The following is a 17,666-nucleotide window of genomic DNA, read 5'->3' on the forward strand; positions in this document are numbered from 1 at the left end:
GTTCACTACTCTTTATAATAAATAGCGTTTTCCTAAAGGGTATATCTGCATGCTGTTCCCTTGCACTGTCCTCTTCGCCCATGTCCACTGTCACTTCACTTATTCTCACCTTCCAGGCTCAGTGAGGCAGGAGTAACCCATCTTCTCCCCCTCCAGTTTTACGTAGCAAGAAGCTAAGCCCTGGTGAAGCGCCTACAGACAGCACTACACGCACAATTAAATTAGTGCTACCGAAGTCATCTCGGACTGCATTATCATAAACACACATCGTTCTGTCTTCCTTTTAAAGGGCTTTAGGCAGAACCCAAAGCTTGCAGTCGAACATGAAAGGTGGCGGGATCAAGCCTTCGGATGAGGAAATTACCAAAACCAAGGTTACTCCAGATGTTAATTAATCCACGTTGCAAATACACTTTCTTCCCTCTCTCTTCTCCTTCTTAAATACAAGCATTAATGTTACAGCTTATTAGCAAAGCAGATATGAAAGTTTAAGTGACTGATGAAGTGATTAATTTGATGATGCAGGGTTGAGGGTTTTTCTTTTTTTTTCCCCTCCTTTTTGAGGGAAGAGTGTTTCCCCCCCACACCACCAAGTTTCCCACTTGGGGGAATAAATAGTTTTCTAGCCTGAAGATTTCATTAATGATGCCCTATTGCCTAAAGCTACCTAAATCTCAACAACTAGTTTCATCAGTGAGCCTCCTAACGACAAACTGCCGAACCAGCGGTTGTGTTATGAGGACTGAAATCCCCCTTCCAACAAGATTCCTCCAATAGGGTCGTTCGTTAGAGTTATTGCTGCTCCTAGAAGCAAGTCTGGCTCTTTTGCAAGACACCAAACACCTCTTTGCCCCGAGAAGCCTCCAGATCCCATTTTAGACAGCTGGGGGGGATGCTGCTGTTGGTTAACACTGATGATCAAGGTGCAGCCCCTCCAGCCTCCCTTGCAGTCGGAGGCCAGCGTACTCAGCCCGAATTAYCCTCTGTGAACGGCCAAATCAACGCAGCCCGCGTGCGGGGAGCKGCCGCGCGGCAGCCGCTGGAGATAGCGGCCGGCGGCACGCAGGCAGAACCGCTGCAGAGCTGCAGCTTTGGGTGAAGCACCTCTGAAGGGAGCACAGGAGCATCCCTCGCTGGCCAAGCGTGGGTCCCCTCCCTGTGAACTCCACCAGGTTCACGCCACGAGAAGGAAGCTTCCAGCAGCAGCCRTGCAAAGGGCACAGCCTTTGCTTTACTATACATTTCTCACATAGGCGTCGACTTTCTCAAGCCTTCCAACCACCMTACTGGTACCACCACAGCGTGCAAGAGCATCTTTCCACCTCGCTGGGTTTTGCTGACAGCATGCTTTTTGCATAGAGGAAGGACCTACCTCGATCCACTCACCAACRCTCTTGCTCTGCCTGGGGCTTCAAAGGCACCTGCGCAGCCTTGCTCTTCCCAGAGAGCAGCAGGCTTCATGGCCATCCTCCCTGCTCCAGGTCACACCTTCTCAGGACCAATTAGCACCTCATTAACGACKCCCATAATGCTTCCCCCCCACCTCAGTGACTTTTAATCCTTTGGTGCACCCGCATTAAATAAATCCCTTTAAAGCTTTAATGCTACATTTTGAGCAAGGGGCATGCAACAGCAGAAATGCTGGGATGACATCAGTGCCAGGACAGCGCCCTGTCTCAAACAAGAGCCCCACGTTTGTGGCGAAAAGTGCAGCACTACAGCACACACGCACAGAGCTTTCCTGTCACAGGACCTTGCAGCTTGCAGGACCAGCAGCCGAGGGAGGACAGATGGARAACATCAACAGCTGGATTCAGGGACCTGCTTGGTGCTCTGATGTGGACTGTTTGTCTCTGAGCAGTGCCAGTCTTGTTTCTCAGTAGCCTCTCTGACCTTTAGGGCCTYGGTTAGTTCCCTCTTTGGTTCACTGGGGAGCACAGAAACCATGTTCCTCATCAAGTGTGGAGTGGGAGCAGCTGGGCAGCCGCCCAACATGCTGTTTTGCCCTTCCAAGTGAGAAGAAAAGCCAAGAGAGACCAAACAAGGTCCCACGGCTGYACTGAACTCTGGCTTCCAGGCTCCCTATCCAAAGCCACCCAGATTGCCCACAGGCCTTGTGCACAACTCTGACCCAGACTGCCCTGACATAAGTTAATCTGTCAGGAAGTATCCAGAGACCAAAAAAATCAGCTCTTTTTTCTTTGTTTCACATTAAACAAGTGTCACCATGGAGCAGACCAGACACCACAACTGCCAGCAGAGGCCTACAGCGGTAGGATCAAATAAGCAAGCAGGATTTAACGGAGACAGCCCCTGCTCAATCACACCGAGATAGATAACGGTATCTTCAGCAGCAGCTTGAAYGGCCGAGTGCCCCAGGGACCTTACYCCGGTGCCAAAGCATCTGGCTGCTCAGGCCCGGAGCGCTGCGCAGAAAGGCCGGCGCGGGAGAGACCACTGCCAACACGTGCAGCGTGTGGAGCACATCAGCCCTCCTGCACCCAGCCGCTTTTGGGCTCCCGTCCGGCTGTGACATCTTCTGGTGCACAGTTTAGAGCCCCCAAACCAAAGGAAACGCTCGCGTAGCCGTTCTGGCCTGCTTCGGTCAGGCTCGGCAAAGCGGGCCTGGYAGAGAGCAAGGTCAAACTCCGCAACTCCAAACGTGATGAAGAAACATCTGAATGTTTCGGGGTCCCTCAGGCTGTCTGGATTACCCAGAAAAGATCAGCTTTCCTCTCAAATTCCACCGGCCGTCTTCCACGAGAAGAAGCAGCGGTCTGTTCGATGTAGCCTGCCCTGGAAGGGCTCCAGCTTGCCCTGGGAAAGCATTATCTGAGCTTCCCACTGCAGAAAGTCAAAGCGCGCTATCTGAAATTCGTCCGGCAGCGCTCTCCCCCTCAGTGCCAAGAGCCGGGCGGCGACCCTCTAACATCCAGCRACGAGGCCAACAAGCATCCAAGTGTCTGAGCAAGACTGCTTCCACATGTGCGTTCCCAGGCAGAAACTGCGACTGGGGGGAAGGCTGCCAAAAGATTTAGTTGTCTCAAGTAATCACTCAGTTCTGCTGTATTTAATTGAAATTTGCTCTTACAACAGCATTTAGAGGTTCCCAGCTGCAAGTTCCCAAACAAACAGGATTTTTTTTTCTTTTCTTTAAGCTAGCAAAAACATACCTACTCCACTCCTGAAGCACAAGCTATTTACGGGGCATTTACCAGCTCAGCAAAACTCCCACACAGCAAAAAGCGACAGGAGAAAACTARTATTTCCCGTCAGTCACCCGCCTTGCCCTTGCTTCCCGAGCGCACGGCGGTCTCCTCGGGGAGGGGCACAGGGCACCAGCGGGCCCGGGGACGGACAGAACAAGACCCGCGTCTCCCGAGAAAGGCACGCAAAGGGAAGCGGCGGAGGGGCTTCGAGCCCCACGTGCGCGACGGCCCCACGCGCCTTCTCGGGCTTTCGGCTGCGCAGGCAATCGATTTGGGAGACGCGGGACTGCTCGTCAGCTTGGTTTTGCCTCCGTCCAACGGAGCCCAAAYGGGAGCCACCGACGCCGCGCTGTAGCCAGGCGCTTCCCCGCGGAGCCCGCTCCCCGCACCAAGCAGGGAAAGGTGTCCCGTCTCCCCAAATTCCCGGCCCGGCGCGGCCGCCAGCTCCCTGCACCGGCCCCACTGAGCCGTTAGAACCAGCTTGCGGAGACTGCAGAGATGCTCGAGTACCCAAACGCACCAAAGGCGTCCCCAAAAACGCTCGCACGCTTTCACACGCCTTCAGGCGCGCAAGGACCGTTCGAAGCCTGGCCATCAACCTCTCCGCCCCCATCCCCGCGGCGGGGCCGAGCTCCCAGAGCCTCCCCCGCCGTGCCCGCCACGCACGTGCCGCGGCGGCCCGACCGCTCGTTATTCCCTCCTCCCCTCCGGCCGTTCCCCCGTTCCCCTGCAATTCCTTCTCAGCCGCCCAACAAATTCAATCGCTTGYGCGTGCCTCACGCTCACGTCCGCCGTCCCCCCCCAACACGCACACACCGCCGCAGCACGTGCGCGCGCCTGTCATTACTTCTGGGTGAAATAACTGACTAGAGGGTCAGTCCACCTGAAAATTGCTCTCCCCGGACCTAAACGAAACAGATGGGCATTGATGATGTTTTCAGAGGAATTAATCAGCCCGGGCTGGCGGCAGCGCCAGCAGCTCCATAGGCCCCATCCAGCCTAATGAATTCCGAGAGCGCCTTCTTAATAGCTCCTGACAAGACTAATTTACTCATGTAAGTGATTAGAGGGGGGAATGATCTCTTAATTGTTGCTTAAGATTCCTTTYGGCATCGCAGGCGGCAAGCAGAGGCTGCCTGCCCGGCCGGCGCTAGGTAAGGCAGCGCCCGGCGGCCGGGGGAGCCGGGGAGAGCGGGGGGAGGCAGCGCCGGGAGGCGGCCGAGCACGGAGGGGATTYGCCCCGCACGCGGCCGGCCGCGGCCTCGGTCCCGGGCAGCCATACTATCTCCCTGGAAAGCAGACTGTCAGAAGTCTTCCCCCTTTTCCCACCAAAATTCAGCCCAGTTCCCACCAGGTATTTCAAGTTCAAGCATTTCAAGAGCTGCGCGCTCGGTCAGGAAGCGTTTCCGTTAAGCTGTTTCCAACCAGCTCTCACCCCTACACGTTTGCACAGCTGCTTTCTGCCCCGGGACTGCCTTGTGGCAAATTCAGCGCTGATTATATTTGCAGAGAACACCAACAGCAGGTGGGCAGAGAGCATACAGAGAGGGAAGCAAAGAAGCCAKGTGTGAAATGACCTGCACTGGGCAGGCTCACAAAATAAATAAATAAATAAAAGTGTGAAAAAAATGACACAGATGCAAAGGAGTGGGGGGATTTTTTCCTCCTCCTTTTCAAGGATGCTACTCTGCACAGGACTTCAGCTGCCACCCAGGAGCTAGCACACCGCGTTGGAGCRGCTGGCTTTATTTCAGACAAGGTCTTCCAAAACCAGCCAGCAAGATTCAGAACATCTACTGCCCATTTACTYGAACGGCACCCCAATATGACACGTAAGCTGCAGTAGATTCAACTGAGAGGACTCCCAAGACGACAACGCGAGACAGAAGCCTCTGCCAATGCGGGAAAACCTGGTTTTGATGAATGGTCACTAGAGGAGCCTCTTCCATACTCCTCCACCCGTTCTGAGAGCCCCAGTGATAATTTTGGTGCAGTAAGAGCACTTTTTTGAGGAAGCTGTTACTCAAGTWATATAGTTGAAAGAGGCAGTACATGGAGGTGAAAGAAGCTGGTGAGAAGAGGTCTCCATAGGATCCCAGCTACTAAACTGCTGAGAAAGGCCCAATGGCCCTCCACTCCTGCTCACAGGGCTTGCAATCAATTCCTTCAGCATTAAAAGCCAGTCACGAGCCCTGATTGAAGAGCACAAGTTTAATGGACTGAGAGCCTGGAAAGAGGCAGAGAACAACCTGGTCGATTTCTGCATTTACTAAAAACTGATCACTAGCTAAATAAAGCAATAAAAATAAGCTACACCTGTCAATCAAAAGAAAACCAAGATTTCCACCACCACCCCCAGGGCTCCAATATATCCACACAGCCTGCTCTGACTTGCAGCACTCTGGCAGTCTGCTTGAGTGGCTCCACGCTCAAGTACCCATAAAAGGAAAAGGGGAGCAGAGGAGGACGTGGAATGCAGTGGAAGGTGCTCTTGCCAGACTTAAACCCACCCATGCAACCGTCCCAGTTTGATCAGTCTCCCTTTCTCACCACCTTGTCTCAGTTGGTGGCATGGGTGCTTTAAAGGCTTTTAGGATCCCTTGCCTCTGCCACCTTGCTGGGRTTTGGCTCCTGGCCACAGCAGAAGCCCGTTCTTCTTTCGTGTGAGCCCCCACACCAGAGGACTTGGCTGTGGACCACTCTGTTGTTACAGTACTACACCTTGATGCTGTCCAGCCTAACTGTGTTGGTACTCAGCCAAGACAGAAGACACTCCAAGCCTGGTGGTCACAGGGCRTTGAGCGTGAGCTGTCCCAAACGGGCCTTACGTGCAAGCGCACCAGGACTGTCTTCCTTTGCCTCCAAACGCTCACAGCACTTTTATCCGTGACCCACACCCAGAGAGCRCATTTGCTCCTGTATGCCCTGAATGCACGTGGAGAGTTCACTAACCTCAGAGACCTAACCCTCTATTTGCAGCAGGTATGTCCGTTGGCATGAAGGCCAAACACCCCAGCYGGCTGGGAGGAGACCTTACCCCACGATACACAGAGTAATTAATCAAGCAAGTAACAACATGGAAGCAAGGAACAGGCTGAATCTTCCCACATACTGAGCTCCTCTGAGATGCTGTTCCTGAGAGTGGACACCCCCACCCGCAAAAACCAGCGAGCAGCTCTAGGAGTATCATAAGGCAGACAAGGTCCCTCGTCCCACCCAACCTGCACACTAAGGTAGCCTGAAAGGAGGCACATGAGACCTGGCTGAGTAAGCCAGAACCTCAGTCCCTGTTGGCAGCCTGAATCCATATATAAAAAACCACACACACGAATAAGTCTACCACTTYGTCAAGAAGGCTGTGGTGGGGAAGCATGTGTACATACATTTTTTAATCTTTCCTAGTAYAGTGTTGGCAGACACACGGCACTTACCCACAGGAGTGTCCTCGTTGATCAGCAAGTAGGTGTCAAAGAAGTAGTTAATGAAGTATGGCAGCCGATTGCCCCAACCTGCAAGGAGGACAAGAGCAGCACTTTATTTCYCTGGCGTTTTGTTTGCAGCCCAGGCAGCTGCAGGGATCAGCAGCCAGCCAGCCAGGAGAGCCCTGGTTCATGCACAGCCCTCCCCAACACCAGGTTGGTGCTTCCCAACAGCCTCTGCTGGTCCCTTCCTTCACCTGCCTTGGGGCTGTGAGATCCCTCCTGGGGGTGATGGCCTGCGATACCATCTCAGCCCCTCATTCTGGAGGGTGAGAGGCCTGCAGCACCAGACTAGACCAGCACAAAGCTGGCCATAGACGGGGGATCCCACCTAGCACCGCGTTAGTGAGGGTACTGTAGCAGCCCAGGCTGACAGAAGAGGACAGTCCCTTTGGGCAAAAGGGCTCTCCTACCACACCCCAGACACGGCACCCCCAGCCAGGACAGCTTCCTGCAGCGACTCCTACACACACTCCCACCCGCTTCCCGGTTTACACAAGACCATTTTCCACCCCATCAAAAGGCACTTTCCCAAGGGAACTTCCCAAACCCTCCACTCACAGCCCTGCGATCGTCACGGCAGCCCTGGCGCAGCAGGTGGGCAAAGGAGCACACTCACAGGCCAAACCTTGTCCCCGTGCTATCGCTGTGGGCTCGGGCAGGCCTGATTTCAGAGGAGCGGAGACAGCTTTGCACCTCGTACAGCAGCCGTGGCCTTTCCTTTCCCACTATTTTCTTTTGCAAAGTGGAGGCAGAGGGGAGGGGAGAAGCCAACTGCTCGGGGACCAGGCACATCAATCGCTGTGTTAGTGCGTGATTAATACCTTGCTTGGTTCCCACAGCTGAGAGCCTTCCGCCTTGCCAGGCGGCCCAGCCAAACCTTGAGCTTCTCCCCTCCCCTCTTCCTCCCTTTCTCCCATTGCACAATCACGTTTCCCTCTAATCGCCTCCTTTCACCTTTAATAACCAGGCTCACTTATTTCTACTCCCTTTTTTATGTAGCTGGACGCTCCCGAGCCTGCCCCCACTTGCTATCCCACCGCCAGCGCCTCATTAGAGGACCCAAAGTCGAGCACAGTGTGCAGAAGAACCACCACAGCCTGAACAGTGGGAAAAGTTACCTAGAAAAGACCCATCAGCAGAAGGACGTGAGATGTGAGGTGTCAGGAGAGGGAAACTACAGGTTTCCAAGAAAGCCCGGAGTTGACCGGACTGCCTCTGACAGATGGGTTTTCCTTGATACCCTGCCAGAGCCGAACGCGCCAGCAGACTTTAAGAAATGCAGTTAAGCTGCCAGGCAAACGCGGCCGCAAGAGGGAAAGTGGAGATGGTAACTGGCCTAGCAAAAGCGGTTCACCTCCAGCCACCAGCAGCCCCAGGTTCAGCTCCCCGCAGAAGTGGGAACACACAGCGGGAAGAGGCAGGACAAGGGTCCTAAGCAGATCTGCTGGGCGTTTGCCAACAGAGCAAAGCTTCTCCAAGAGGAGAAAAGCAATCGYTTAAAACTCGCCAATTCACAGAAACCCCGTGGCCTCACATGGAGTACAGGAGTTCACCAATGTTTGCTCAGGCCAGCACAACGTCCCAGCTGTTCCTCCTCAGCCAACTGACTTGCTGGTTTAAAGGTCCTGCTGGTTTGACAACACTCATGAGAGAGAGAGAGACACACAGAGGAAGGGTGAGGCAAGGAGGACATCACTTCCCCATCACGACTCTGAGCCCTGATAACTAGCTTGGCTTTGATTCGGGCTGAACCCCAAGATTTTGCAAACTTTCCAGAAAAACACTTTTGGGACAGCTGTACCAGCCACCTCCACCCGACTCTCAGAGCTCATGGCAGCATGACATCACCTCACAAGCCTCTACCAGACCAGATGCAAAACCAGCCAGGCCCTGTGCAGCACACTTCAGCACAGCCGTTCCAGGCCATCGCCTCCATCACTATCCAACCCTGCCGGAATAGCCGAGATGTTACCACAGGCACTATCCAACACAAAGGGCAAAGCCCTGGATGAGATTGGAGATGTCCAGATTTCCTTCCTATGCCACGTATCGCCACCACYCTCATGCCAGTTAAGCTGCCAGGCAACCCACCTTCAGCATCCCACCTTCATAGACAAAAAAAAAATAGATCCTTTCGCAGCACCTGCTTTGCCTATCCAAGCTGCAAGTTGGCTGTCCGAGYGAGACCTTTCTAAGGCCTCTGGAGGGCAGCTCCCAGCTCTGCTTGGGCCCAGACCTGCTTAGCAGAGGAGGGTTGCTGCTTCAGGAGCGGCCACTCGTTCTTGGTTAAGTCACATACTGACAWGGAGGAAGAGAAAGTCAATTTGATCCCAGCTTCAGGGTGGCCTATCGATTTCAGCGTGGGGACGTTTAATAGCAAGAAAACAGCAAAGCACTAACGTCCAAGGGAAAGGGCAGAGGGGCAAGTGTAATGGGAAATCCTCGGGATCACAAGCCTACAGGCAAGTGATGTATTGCCGAGCTGCCAGACACTGCGAGCAGAGAACAGCAGCAGGGAACAAGAAAACAACACCCTCAGGGCGATAAACTCAGAGATGGGGGGGGGGACAGGCAAAGAGATGGATTACACCTTCACAGGTTAGAGAAACAGAGCAGGGAAGAGYCTCTTCGAAGCCCAGATTAACACARCGACAGTCCCAGAGYGAGTTTGGCAYGCCTGCAGATGCCTGGCGTCACTCAGCAGCAGAGAACCCCAGGAAACCTGCTCCGAGAGGCCTCGGGCTGCACGCAGGCAGCAAGGAGGGACASCCAGCACCCTGCAGACCCCACGCTCAGGGGTGCGAAATGCCCCAAGTCCCCCACAGGCTGCAGAAGCAGGAGCAGCCTTGGATCCTACCAGGGCTCTCCATGAAACATCTCCTCCATAACAAGGCAGGGAGTTCCCACGCTGCCCTCTTTCTGCAGCACTAGGCTTTTTCCAGCTTGCTCCTCTCAAAGCCCGGAACAGCACTAGTAACACTGACTACTCCTGCAAAGGCACGTTTAAGTCTAGGCCTCTGGAGTTAAGTGCCTGGAAAGAAAATGAAAAGGATGTAGACTAAACGGGTTATTTAGAGCTAACGACATCTCTGGAGGCTTTGATGCTCACATGAACCAGCAGGTTTTGGAGGGGGGCAAACAAAAATAAAACCCACGAAGCAGCTCTCCCCACTGATGTGGGGGGATCTTTCTCCGGGAGAGGGGCTTGCTCGTTTTACTTTTAGCTTGAAGGGTCTGCCAGTAATAAGCAGATATAGGAACAGCCAGAGTCTGCACATGCCAACAGGAAGAAGCTTTCTTGGTTTAGAGGCTTCATAGAGAACAGCTTTGGGAGCAACAGCAGCTCTATTGCAAACCTACCATGGGAAAGCACATTTCCTCCCTCCTCCTTTGAAGGTATAGGGCCTTCGTCTTGCAGGGAAGTCATTTCTGCAAACTGCTGTATCTCAAAAATAATTTTCTTAGTATTACCGCTGTACTAAAAATAGGTTGCATCTTCCAAAAACAGCTGCACCGGGTGCCAGGATCCATTCAGACCATCCATCTGCCAGCACACAGGATCTAACGTTAACACAGGCGGGCAACTGGCACCTCAAAGCTGGGACAGGATGCAAGCAGTAGGGTGCTGGGGCAGGACTTAGCTTTCCTGCTGCGAACCCCAGGATAAGGAGCAAGGCCCATCTGTGACAGGGGATGTCACCGCTCTGGTGGATTGTCAGCATTCAGAAGGGAAGCATAGRATGGAGAAGAGAAGTGTCCAAACTGTACAAAAATTTAGGTCAAAAGACACAGTGTGATGAGTGGAAGCCATCCTCCCTCTTCCCCCCCCCCCCCAAAAAAAAAAGAAAAAAAAAAAGCACTTTGGAAGCAAGTTAGAGAATAGAAGCCAGCAGGTTTCTCAGCTGCCCTGTGCTCACACTTGGTTTAGCTCACCGAGGCACCAAAATCTGGCTCTTCCCTCCCCCAAAACCCCACGCCAACTGGAAAGAAAGCCTGCAAGACCAGGGAGGCCAGGAGACCAMTGCCCCCTCCCTCTCTCCTCACCAAGCTGCCCCAGGGAAAGTGCCTCCAAGTGAACAAACTGTCTCAAACTGAGACCACCCAGGGTGGCTGGACTGACCAATGGAGGCACGCAGCCTCACAACACCCCTCTCGGGTGACACCTCACCCTGGAACAGTACGTCTGTCAGTTGTTCTGGGCCAGATTCTCCCTCGGTCACCTGTCAGGACACCCTTAGAGACCTTCTTCCATCTCAGAACAGCTGAGCTCTTCTCCTCTTACCTGGCTGCCACCAGAAGGTACCAAACCAGGCAGCACAACACAGATCTCCAACACCTCACTGAGGATGGCAAGTTTTCCTACTTAATCTTGGACCGTCGATGTTTTGTTGGCTGGCTCGGCAAGCTGGCACTTTCGCACTCCTTCAGACTCCTTCAGGAATCACAACTATGCCACCGCATATTCTGAAGCCTTTTTTCACACTTCCCCAAAGTCATGGCATCACTGCGAACCAGGCATGTTTTTACACCACCCRTGGATCCAATGGATCATCAAGAAGATTTTCTTTCTGGGAGACCGCCACACAGCTACAACCCTGGGACATCTCACAGTCTATCACAACACATCTTTTACACGAGGCCCCACAGCAGGGTAACAGCCCTTTCTGCAAGGCGCACAACACATCCAGCAGGAAAAAAAGAAAAAAAAAATCACTTCCAACTTGCTCTTGTGACCCCTTATTCCCGCCCTCACATTAGTACCCTCTCCTTCAAGTGCCATTAACAGCTCTACAGGCTTCGACAGATCAAAGTCAGTGCTCTTTTGACAGTCAGGAATTTCTTCCCTGTTCATCTGCCACTCCCGCTCCAAAGTATTCCCGACAAAAYTTTGGCTTCTTCACCCTTCAGAGTTGCATCCTTGGACATTGCCAATGCAAGAGCATAGTACTCATGGAGCAGTTCCAGTTAGCAGCCCCCAGCCCCATGCAACCCAACAGCGAGAAGCTCACTGTCTCTCTGATGACTGCAGCCACAGCTTTGGTAGGACCAGATTTCACTGCCGTGCTTCTGCCTTGCAGAAACAAAACCATCCTTTCTTCAAAACACACCAACCCCCCCCCCCAAACTTGTACTGCAGCACAGCAAGCTAGAAGTCCAGCGTTTCCTGKGTTGGATTGCTTCATTAGAAGGTCTGGAAGTCTTCTGGAAAGAGCAGTGCCCTTGACTGCAGTCCCCATAGCATACATATGGCAGGGTATTCATACATTTCTCTTCTCCTCCTGCTCCAAAGCAWGAGCATGGTGCCAGTTTGCTCAATCTAGGGCAGGCACTCCTCAGGGAGGTGACAACCAAGCCATGGACAGGGTGGGATTTGGAAGAGAGCAGGGTCTGATATACTACTTGGAGGTTTTTTTTTTATTTTATTAAAAAAAAAAAAAAACACCACACACACACTCCCCCACACACCTCCAAATTCCTGTTCCCCTCCACTGCCTCCCTGGGGCTCTGCTGCCATCTATCAGCTGGGACCAGCGAGGTGCCTGGGGCGGGCGCGAGGGCTGCAGGGCGCCGCGCCGGGCTGCGAACGCCAGCAATGCTGTGACGGACGCGCGAGGAAGGGTTGGGTGAGCAAGGCTCCAACCAAGCGAGCAAAGACGACAGTCCCCCTCGCTCAGCAAGGCTTTGGGCCGCTCGTGGCAAGACATCTCTCCACTTGCCAGCTCGGGGCGAGCATTTACAGGTTCGGACTGGGGTAGAGGGTAGCTGGGCTGGTTTTGCTTTTTCCCCCGCCCYCCCAGGAGGGGCAAGGCAGGTCACTACGGAGGCAACCCTGGATCCAAAAGGACACCACGGGGAGACCGCCTACACTTGTCGGTCACAGCCAGCGTCGCACGCCGACTGCCTAATCAGGCTGCCAATCTGGGCGAGCCATCTTGAGGCTTCAGTAGGGGAAAAAAAAAAAAAAAAAAAAAGCACTTACTCGAAGGGCATGGTGCTGTCAGACGGACACGCTCTTGCTGTTGTTTATCACCAAGTACCATGCGGGCAGATGCCCCTCTGCTCCCGCTCTCCCCCCCACCAGCAGCCATGGGGTTTAGCCCATTCATGCTACAATCCCAATTCCCACGGGGCTTTGCTATATACTTTTCTCCCCCTCCAGTACCCCGCAATACACCGAAAGCTGCCCAAGAGCCTCGTTTGCAACCAGCTCGCGACAGCGGAGCGCAGCCACCCCAGCAAGCGCGCGCCCGGCCGGGCTCCCCTCGCCCCCRGGAGGATGGAGAGCATCGCCTCCCTGCTCTCCGGGGGCGGACGCCCAGCAGCCAGCAGGAAAGCTGACCGCAGGAGGCTCCACGACAGAGCACGAAGGCCCTCGCCTTCCCGCGAGAGCTTCACACGAGCCGGCAAATACTCCAGTTGGAATTAGAGAGGGGATTTTGGCAGCTCTGAAGGGAGTTACTTCCTGCACAGCATATATTAAAGCACCGTTCAGGTAATAATTTTGCTGCTGAAAGCACCGAGAGCCCTGCCACATGGTATAGTAATGCTCCTGCAGTTAAAGAGCTTTTGTTTCGCATCCATGCCTTTTGTCTGCTCCCTCTCATTTCCTTTAGGTTTTATTTACATCCTTTAAAGTTCTCTGCAGAGAGACTTCGTATAGGAACACCATCCTCTTCCTCTCTGCCCACACTTCCTCAGCAGCGGCTCTTGCTACCAGGAGCTGCTGAGGGACAAGGAGGGACAACTGATGCCTCCTTTTATGGTTCTACCCCCTGGGGAAAAAAAAAAAAAAAAACTGCATTACTAAAAACTACCATCACTAGCCAGTCTCGGGGAGGGCATGAAGGAAAGTGGAGATTAAAGAGCATCTAGGCAAAAAAAAAGGTATGGAGGAATTGAAATGTTCTCCAAACTCTCCTGCTTCCAGACAAGTCTGATGATTACTCATGCCCTGTGCTTCATCCACACAAGACTGGACACTGCAAGTGACCCATCTTCAGCCCTCAGCCTCTCTCCTCAGGCTGTAGAGGCTTCCAGCCAAAACTGAGGTGAACATAACCATGCTAAGGGAAGTTGAGAACATCACTGATTTGAAGCTGATCTTCCAAAAGCATCCTGAAGCCTGCTGTGCACTACCACTGCGTCCATCATCAGGTCCACCACCAGGTTTGACTTCACAAACCCTYGTCTGGAAGTTGTCTTTCCCACCCAAATACAGCAGAAGCATCTACTATTGTTGGGTTCACCAGCACATCATCTCCCTCCCTTCAGCCTCCTTCTAACCCTATTTACCCTCTTCCAAGGAGGGACATCTGGTCCCACATACACCCTTATTCACAAGCGCTGCAAGAAAGCCTGCCGTATAGGAGCACAATGTACAGGTATCTAACCATGCACCACAGTGATGGACAGTCTGCCTCTCCATATCGTCCAAACGTTCCCCTCATCACCACAGCAATACTGCTGCACCTTTAGATATTCACTAGGAGACCACAAACACAGCAAACATTAGCCTTGTATCTTGCAAAGACAAGACTAAACCCCCAGATGGGCAACAGTGGTTCAACTACATCTGACTGATGTYGACACAGAGAGATCCCAGTCCCCCCTTCCACCTTAATTACTGGGCTTACATGCATCTCCCACTGCCCTCTGCTGGGGACAGGGCCAGCTGCCGGGCCCTTCACCGTGTCACCAGGATGAAGACAGAYACTTTCTTCTCTTCTAGCATCCATTCACTCCACCAGCCCTTCAGCTCCCCACTGGCTTTGCTCCCCCTGCTCAGATCACCACCAGAGCTAGGACCATGGCTATCCACCAGCCAGGAATCTCTCCCTTCAGCTGGGAAGGAGCATTAATGCTCCTGCTTTTTTTATTTTACTTTTTTCCTATGTTGTTGGGGCCCAAGCACAGAGAGAAGAAAGGAGGAAAGGATGCAACACTGAACAGGCTGAAACTTTACTTACCCAAAGAGACCAAATCCAAGACCAAGAGAGAAAGAAGAAAGTGACCGGCAGCAGTGTGACACTTCATGGTTCCTGTCAAAGAAGAAATTCAACATCAAGTCCAGAACCTCATGAATATTATCTCTTATCTCCTCAAAGGAAACTCAGGGATATGGCCCTGTCCCAGCTTGCATGTTACTGCCCTGACACTGCAGATGCAGTGTTCTCAGTTACAGCTGGCCACTGCCCAGGAAACCTGCCAGAGCTGGCAGCACCACRGTCCCACAGGACTTTTTTCCATTTGGAACCCCCAGCTTCTCACTTAACTTTCAGAAAAGGGCTAATAAAGACACCTCAGCTCCCCAAAACAAGGTGGCTTGGGTCAATAGTGCTAAATTATGAGGCCACATAGCAATTATAGGCACAAGAAATTTTAAAGGGATTATGACGCCCTTGACACTGGTTGAGCTAGACCATCTCCTCCAGAGGAGCATCCCAGTAAGTGCAAGTCTACTCGTGTCAAGCACTGGGGTTTTCCCAGCTCCTCAGGGAAAACTGTCCCTAGAGCCTTATAGATCTCATCTCTACTAGCAACACTCAKCTCTTCTTGCTCCATTTATGTTTTGCCACTTCTATTTAGAGCCTTCTTGAGCCATTCTAAGCAATTCTTCCCCCTTGTTGGCTTTCAGGGCACCACATCTCCTGTAATCATCCCTTGCCTAACTCCCATAAAGGGAAGTTGAGGAGATAAGTAGTTACACCTCCACAGTTCACTTGCTTTCTTCAGACTCCCTCCACGCTCAGCTTTCTGTTAAGCTGATCACAGTCCATGCATACAGCACCAGAGRGAGGTTAGCTAATGCCACATAGAGCCACTACTGCTTTCATGTCATGTGGTCCAAAACATCCTTTTGGCAAGTACTGAATCAGAAGCAGGGATATCCTTACAGCACACAGCAGGAAGCCTCATCCTTCCCTTCCCATCCACTCCTTTCCCCCCCAACACAATCCAGCCAGCAAAGGTTTATAGGATGGACACAACCTGACAACCCCACCAAAGCCAATGGAGATACTCTAGAGAGTCATTGGTCCCATTCCAGCACACAAGCTGGGTGCATTTGCTTCTCACTCCCGGGGAAAGATGACCCAGATCCTGCTCCCAGCCACACACGAGGGGTACATTTTATTTTTCCTTTCCAAAGGGTGTTTCCTCATCTTGTGAGACGGGACAAGTCACTGTGAACTCTTGTCAGCTCTGGAGCTGCAGAAGCCCTGTGGTTCCAAGCTGAGGTGAGCTGCTTGAGCAAAGCATTGATGGTAAGGAAGAGCTAGTGCAGCAGCCCAGCTCATGAGCCTAGGGAGTGACAGAGTAGCGAGCAATTTGCRTCAGGATTTAAGATGCTTTTGCAGAGCTGCATGGAAGCCTTGACCTGAAATCGTTGAAGACATCAGGATTTCAGAGTACAAAGCAGAACCCCCAAAACACCCCCGCACATACAAGTCCAAACCTCTCAAAAGGCCAGGGCTGCTGAGAAACAGGCATYGCAAGGACAGTTGGAGTAGACCAGCAGGCAAACATGCCTGCATCCCCCCTTTGCTTCTAGAATTTCCCAGGCTTAACATTTCATACTGCACAAGACCTCTCATGATAAAGCAGAATTAAGAAAAAAAGTAAAAGGGATCCCTTTAGTAAAGTCGTATACTTGCATGTTTTTCAGATTATCAAATACAAAGATGTTATGGAATCAATCCAAAACCCCCGCAAAAACCACAGGAAAGTTCTGCTTTATGTAGAAATTCATACACATAATAGTTTAAGCATCCCATCCAGTAGGCAAGCATAAATTATATAGATATCACACAGCATATAGGCCCAACAGAAAAACCTCAAGCAGCTTACATAGAGCAAGCAATATGTGTGCATAACCCTTGTCATCTCTCTGCAATGCTCCCATTCCTCTTTGTAGCAATTGGTTGCATTAGCTTGACTTTGCAGGAAAAGAATCTAAGTTATTGGCAAACATAAATCTCTAAGTGCAGCAGAAGTCCCGGCGGGAATCCAAAGATTCCTCTCTGAAGCAGGTAGTATGTCTTGGTGATCCATCTCCAAAGCTCTCGGTATTTTTCCAGGTGCTATTAAAGTTGGGAGCAGACACATTTAGTTGGTGGGAGGACACAAAGTTGGAGGAGCAGACACATTTTGGCATAGCTGAGCTGGTAACCAGCACATCTGCTGAACAGTTGACCCAGTCCCTGGAGGATGGGATCAAAGGCAAAAAAAACTTGTTACCACCAACCTTCGGGTCAGCAAATAAAGATGAACCCAGGACTCCCAGAGTTAGATGTATAAGCAGCTCCCACCTGAGATAAAGTACTGACCCAACCTGTAAGGGCTGAAATAAGTGATAAATTGCATCTTCCAGTTCCCAGCCCAAGCGTGGACCTGCAACATGTGCTAGTGGTCATCCGCACAGCGAGCTTCATTCCACTCTGTACTCGCAGATCCAAATAAAATCGCGATTGCCAGTGGGGTAGCATCCACCTAGCAGATAGCTTCTCCAAAAGCCCAGTGGATCACCCTGCACACCAGCTTGCTCTCAGCTCACCCTAGAAGCCGTGGCTCAGCTTTTCCTTCCCAGGGCCTTGCTGCACAAGCACTAACATACAATTGCAAAGACAGCATCCAGAGTTATCTGGAGGAGTCTTTGCAGCACCAAGACCACAACCCTGACCACAGTTAYGGACTCAGGGGGTTCGCATCCTGCTGTCACCCTGTAAAGCACCCTACACCAGTGAGGCACAGCATACTGCAGGGTGGCTCGCCAGATCCTTACTTCTGGGGGCAAGCCTCATCCCTGCAGAAATGGGCAGACACTTCAAAAGGTGCTCCAGAGTAAGAGTCACTTGTATTTTATTTTTACTGATGGATTTATCAGAGAAGATAGTTCATAACAACTCCGTCTCCTTCCCAGCAGGAGAGGCCTTAAATTCTAGTTTCTTGAGCTATTTTACCATCACAGTTCCTCTAG

The 17,666-nt window shown here is 52.2% G+C and overlaps 1 protein-coding gene across 1 annotated transcript in view; it reads right to left on the reverse strand.

Moving 5' to 3' along the window:
• The window catches only part of CDH23 (cadherin related 23), a 203,670-nt gene that overhangs the window by 176,558 nt on the left and 9,446 nt on the right, over positions 1-17,666 (reverse strand). The window contains exons 2-3 of the mRNA XM_085305569.1: positions 14,659-14,730; positions 6,641-6,718 (exon numbers count right to left, since the gene is read on the reverse strand). Coding sequence (XP_085161695.1) covers positions 6,641-6,718; positions 14,659-14,725 — 145 coding nt within the window. The 5' untranslated portion in view covers positions 14,726-14,730. The remainder of the gene's footprint in view (positions 1-6,640; positions 6,719-14,658; positions 14,731-17,666) is intronic.

This window comes from Rhea americana, unplaced genomic scaffold (genome assembly GCF_003343005.1).
Source record: "Rhea americana isolate MKP2758 unplaced genomic scaffold, rheAme1 scaffold_222, whole genome shotgun sequence".
Taxonomy (NCBI): domain Eukaryota; kingdom Metazoa; phylum Chordata; class Aves; order Rheiformes; family Rheidae; genus Rhea; species Rhea americana.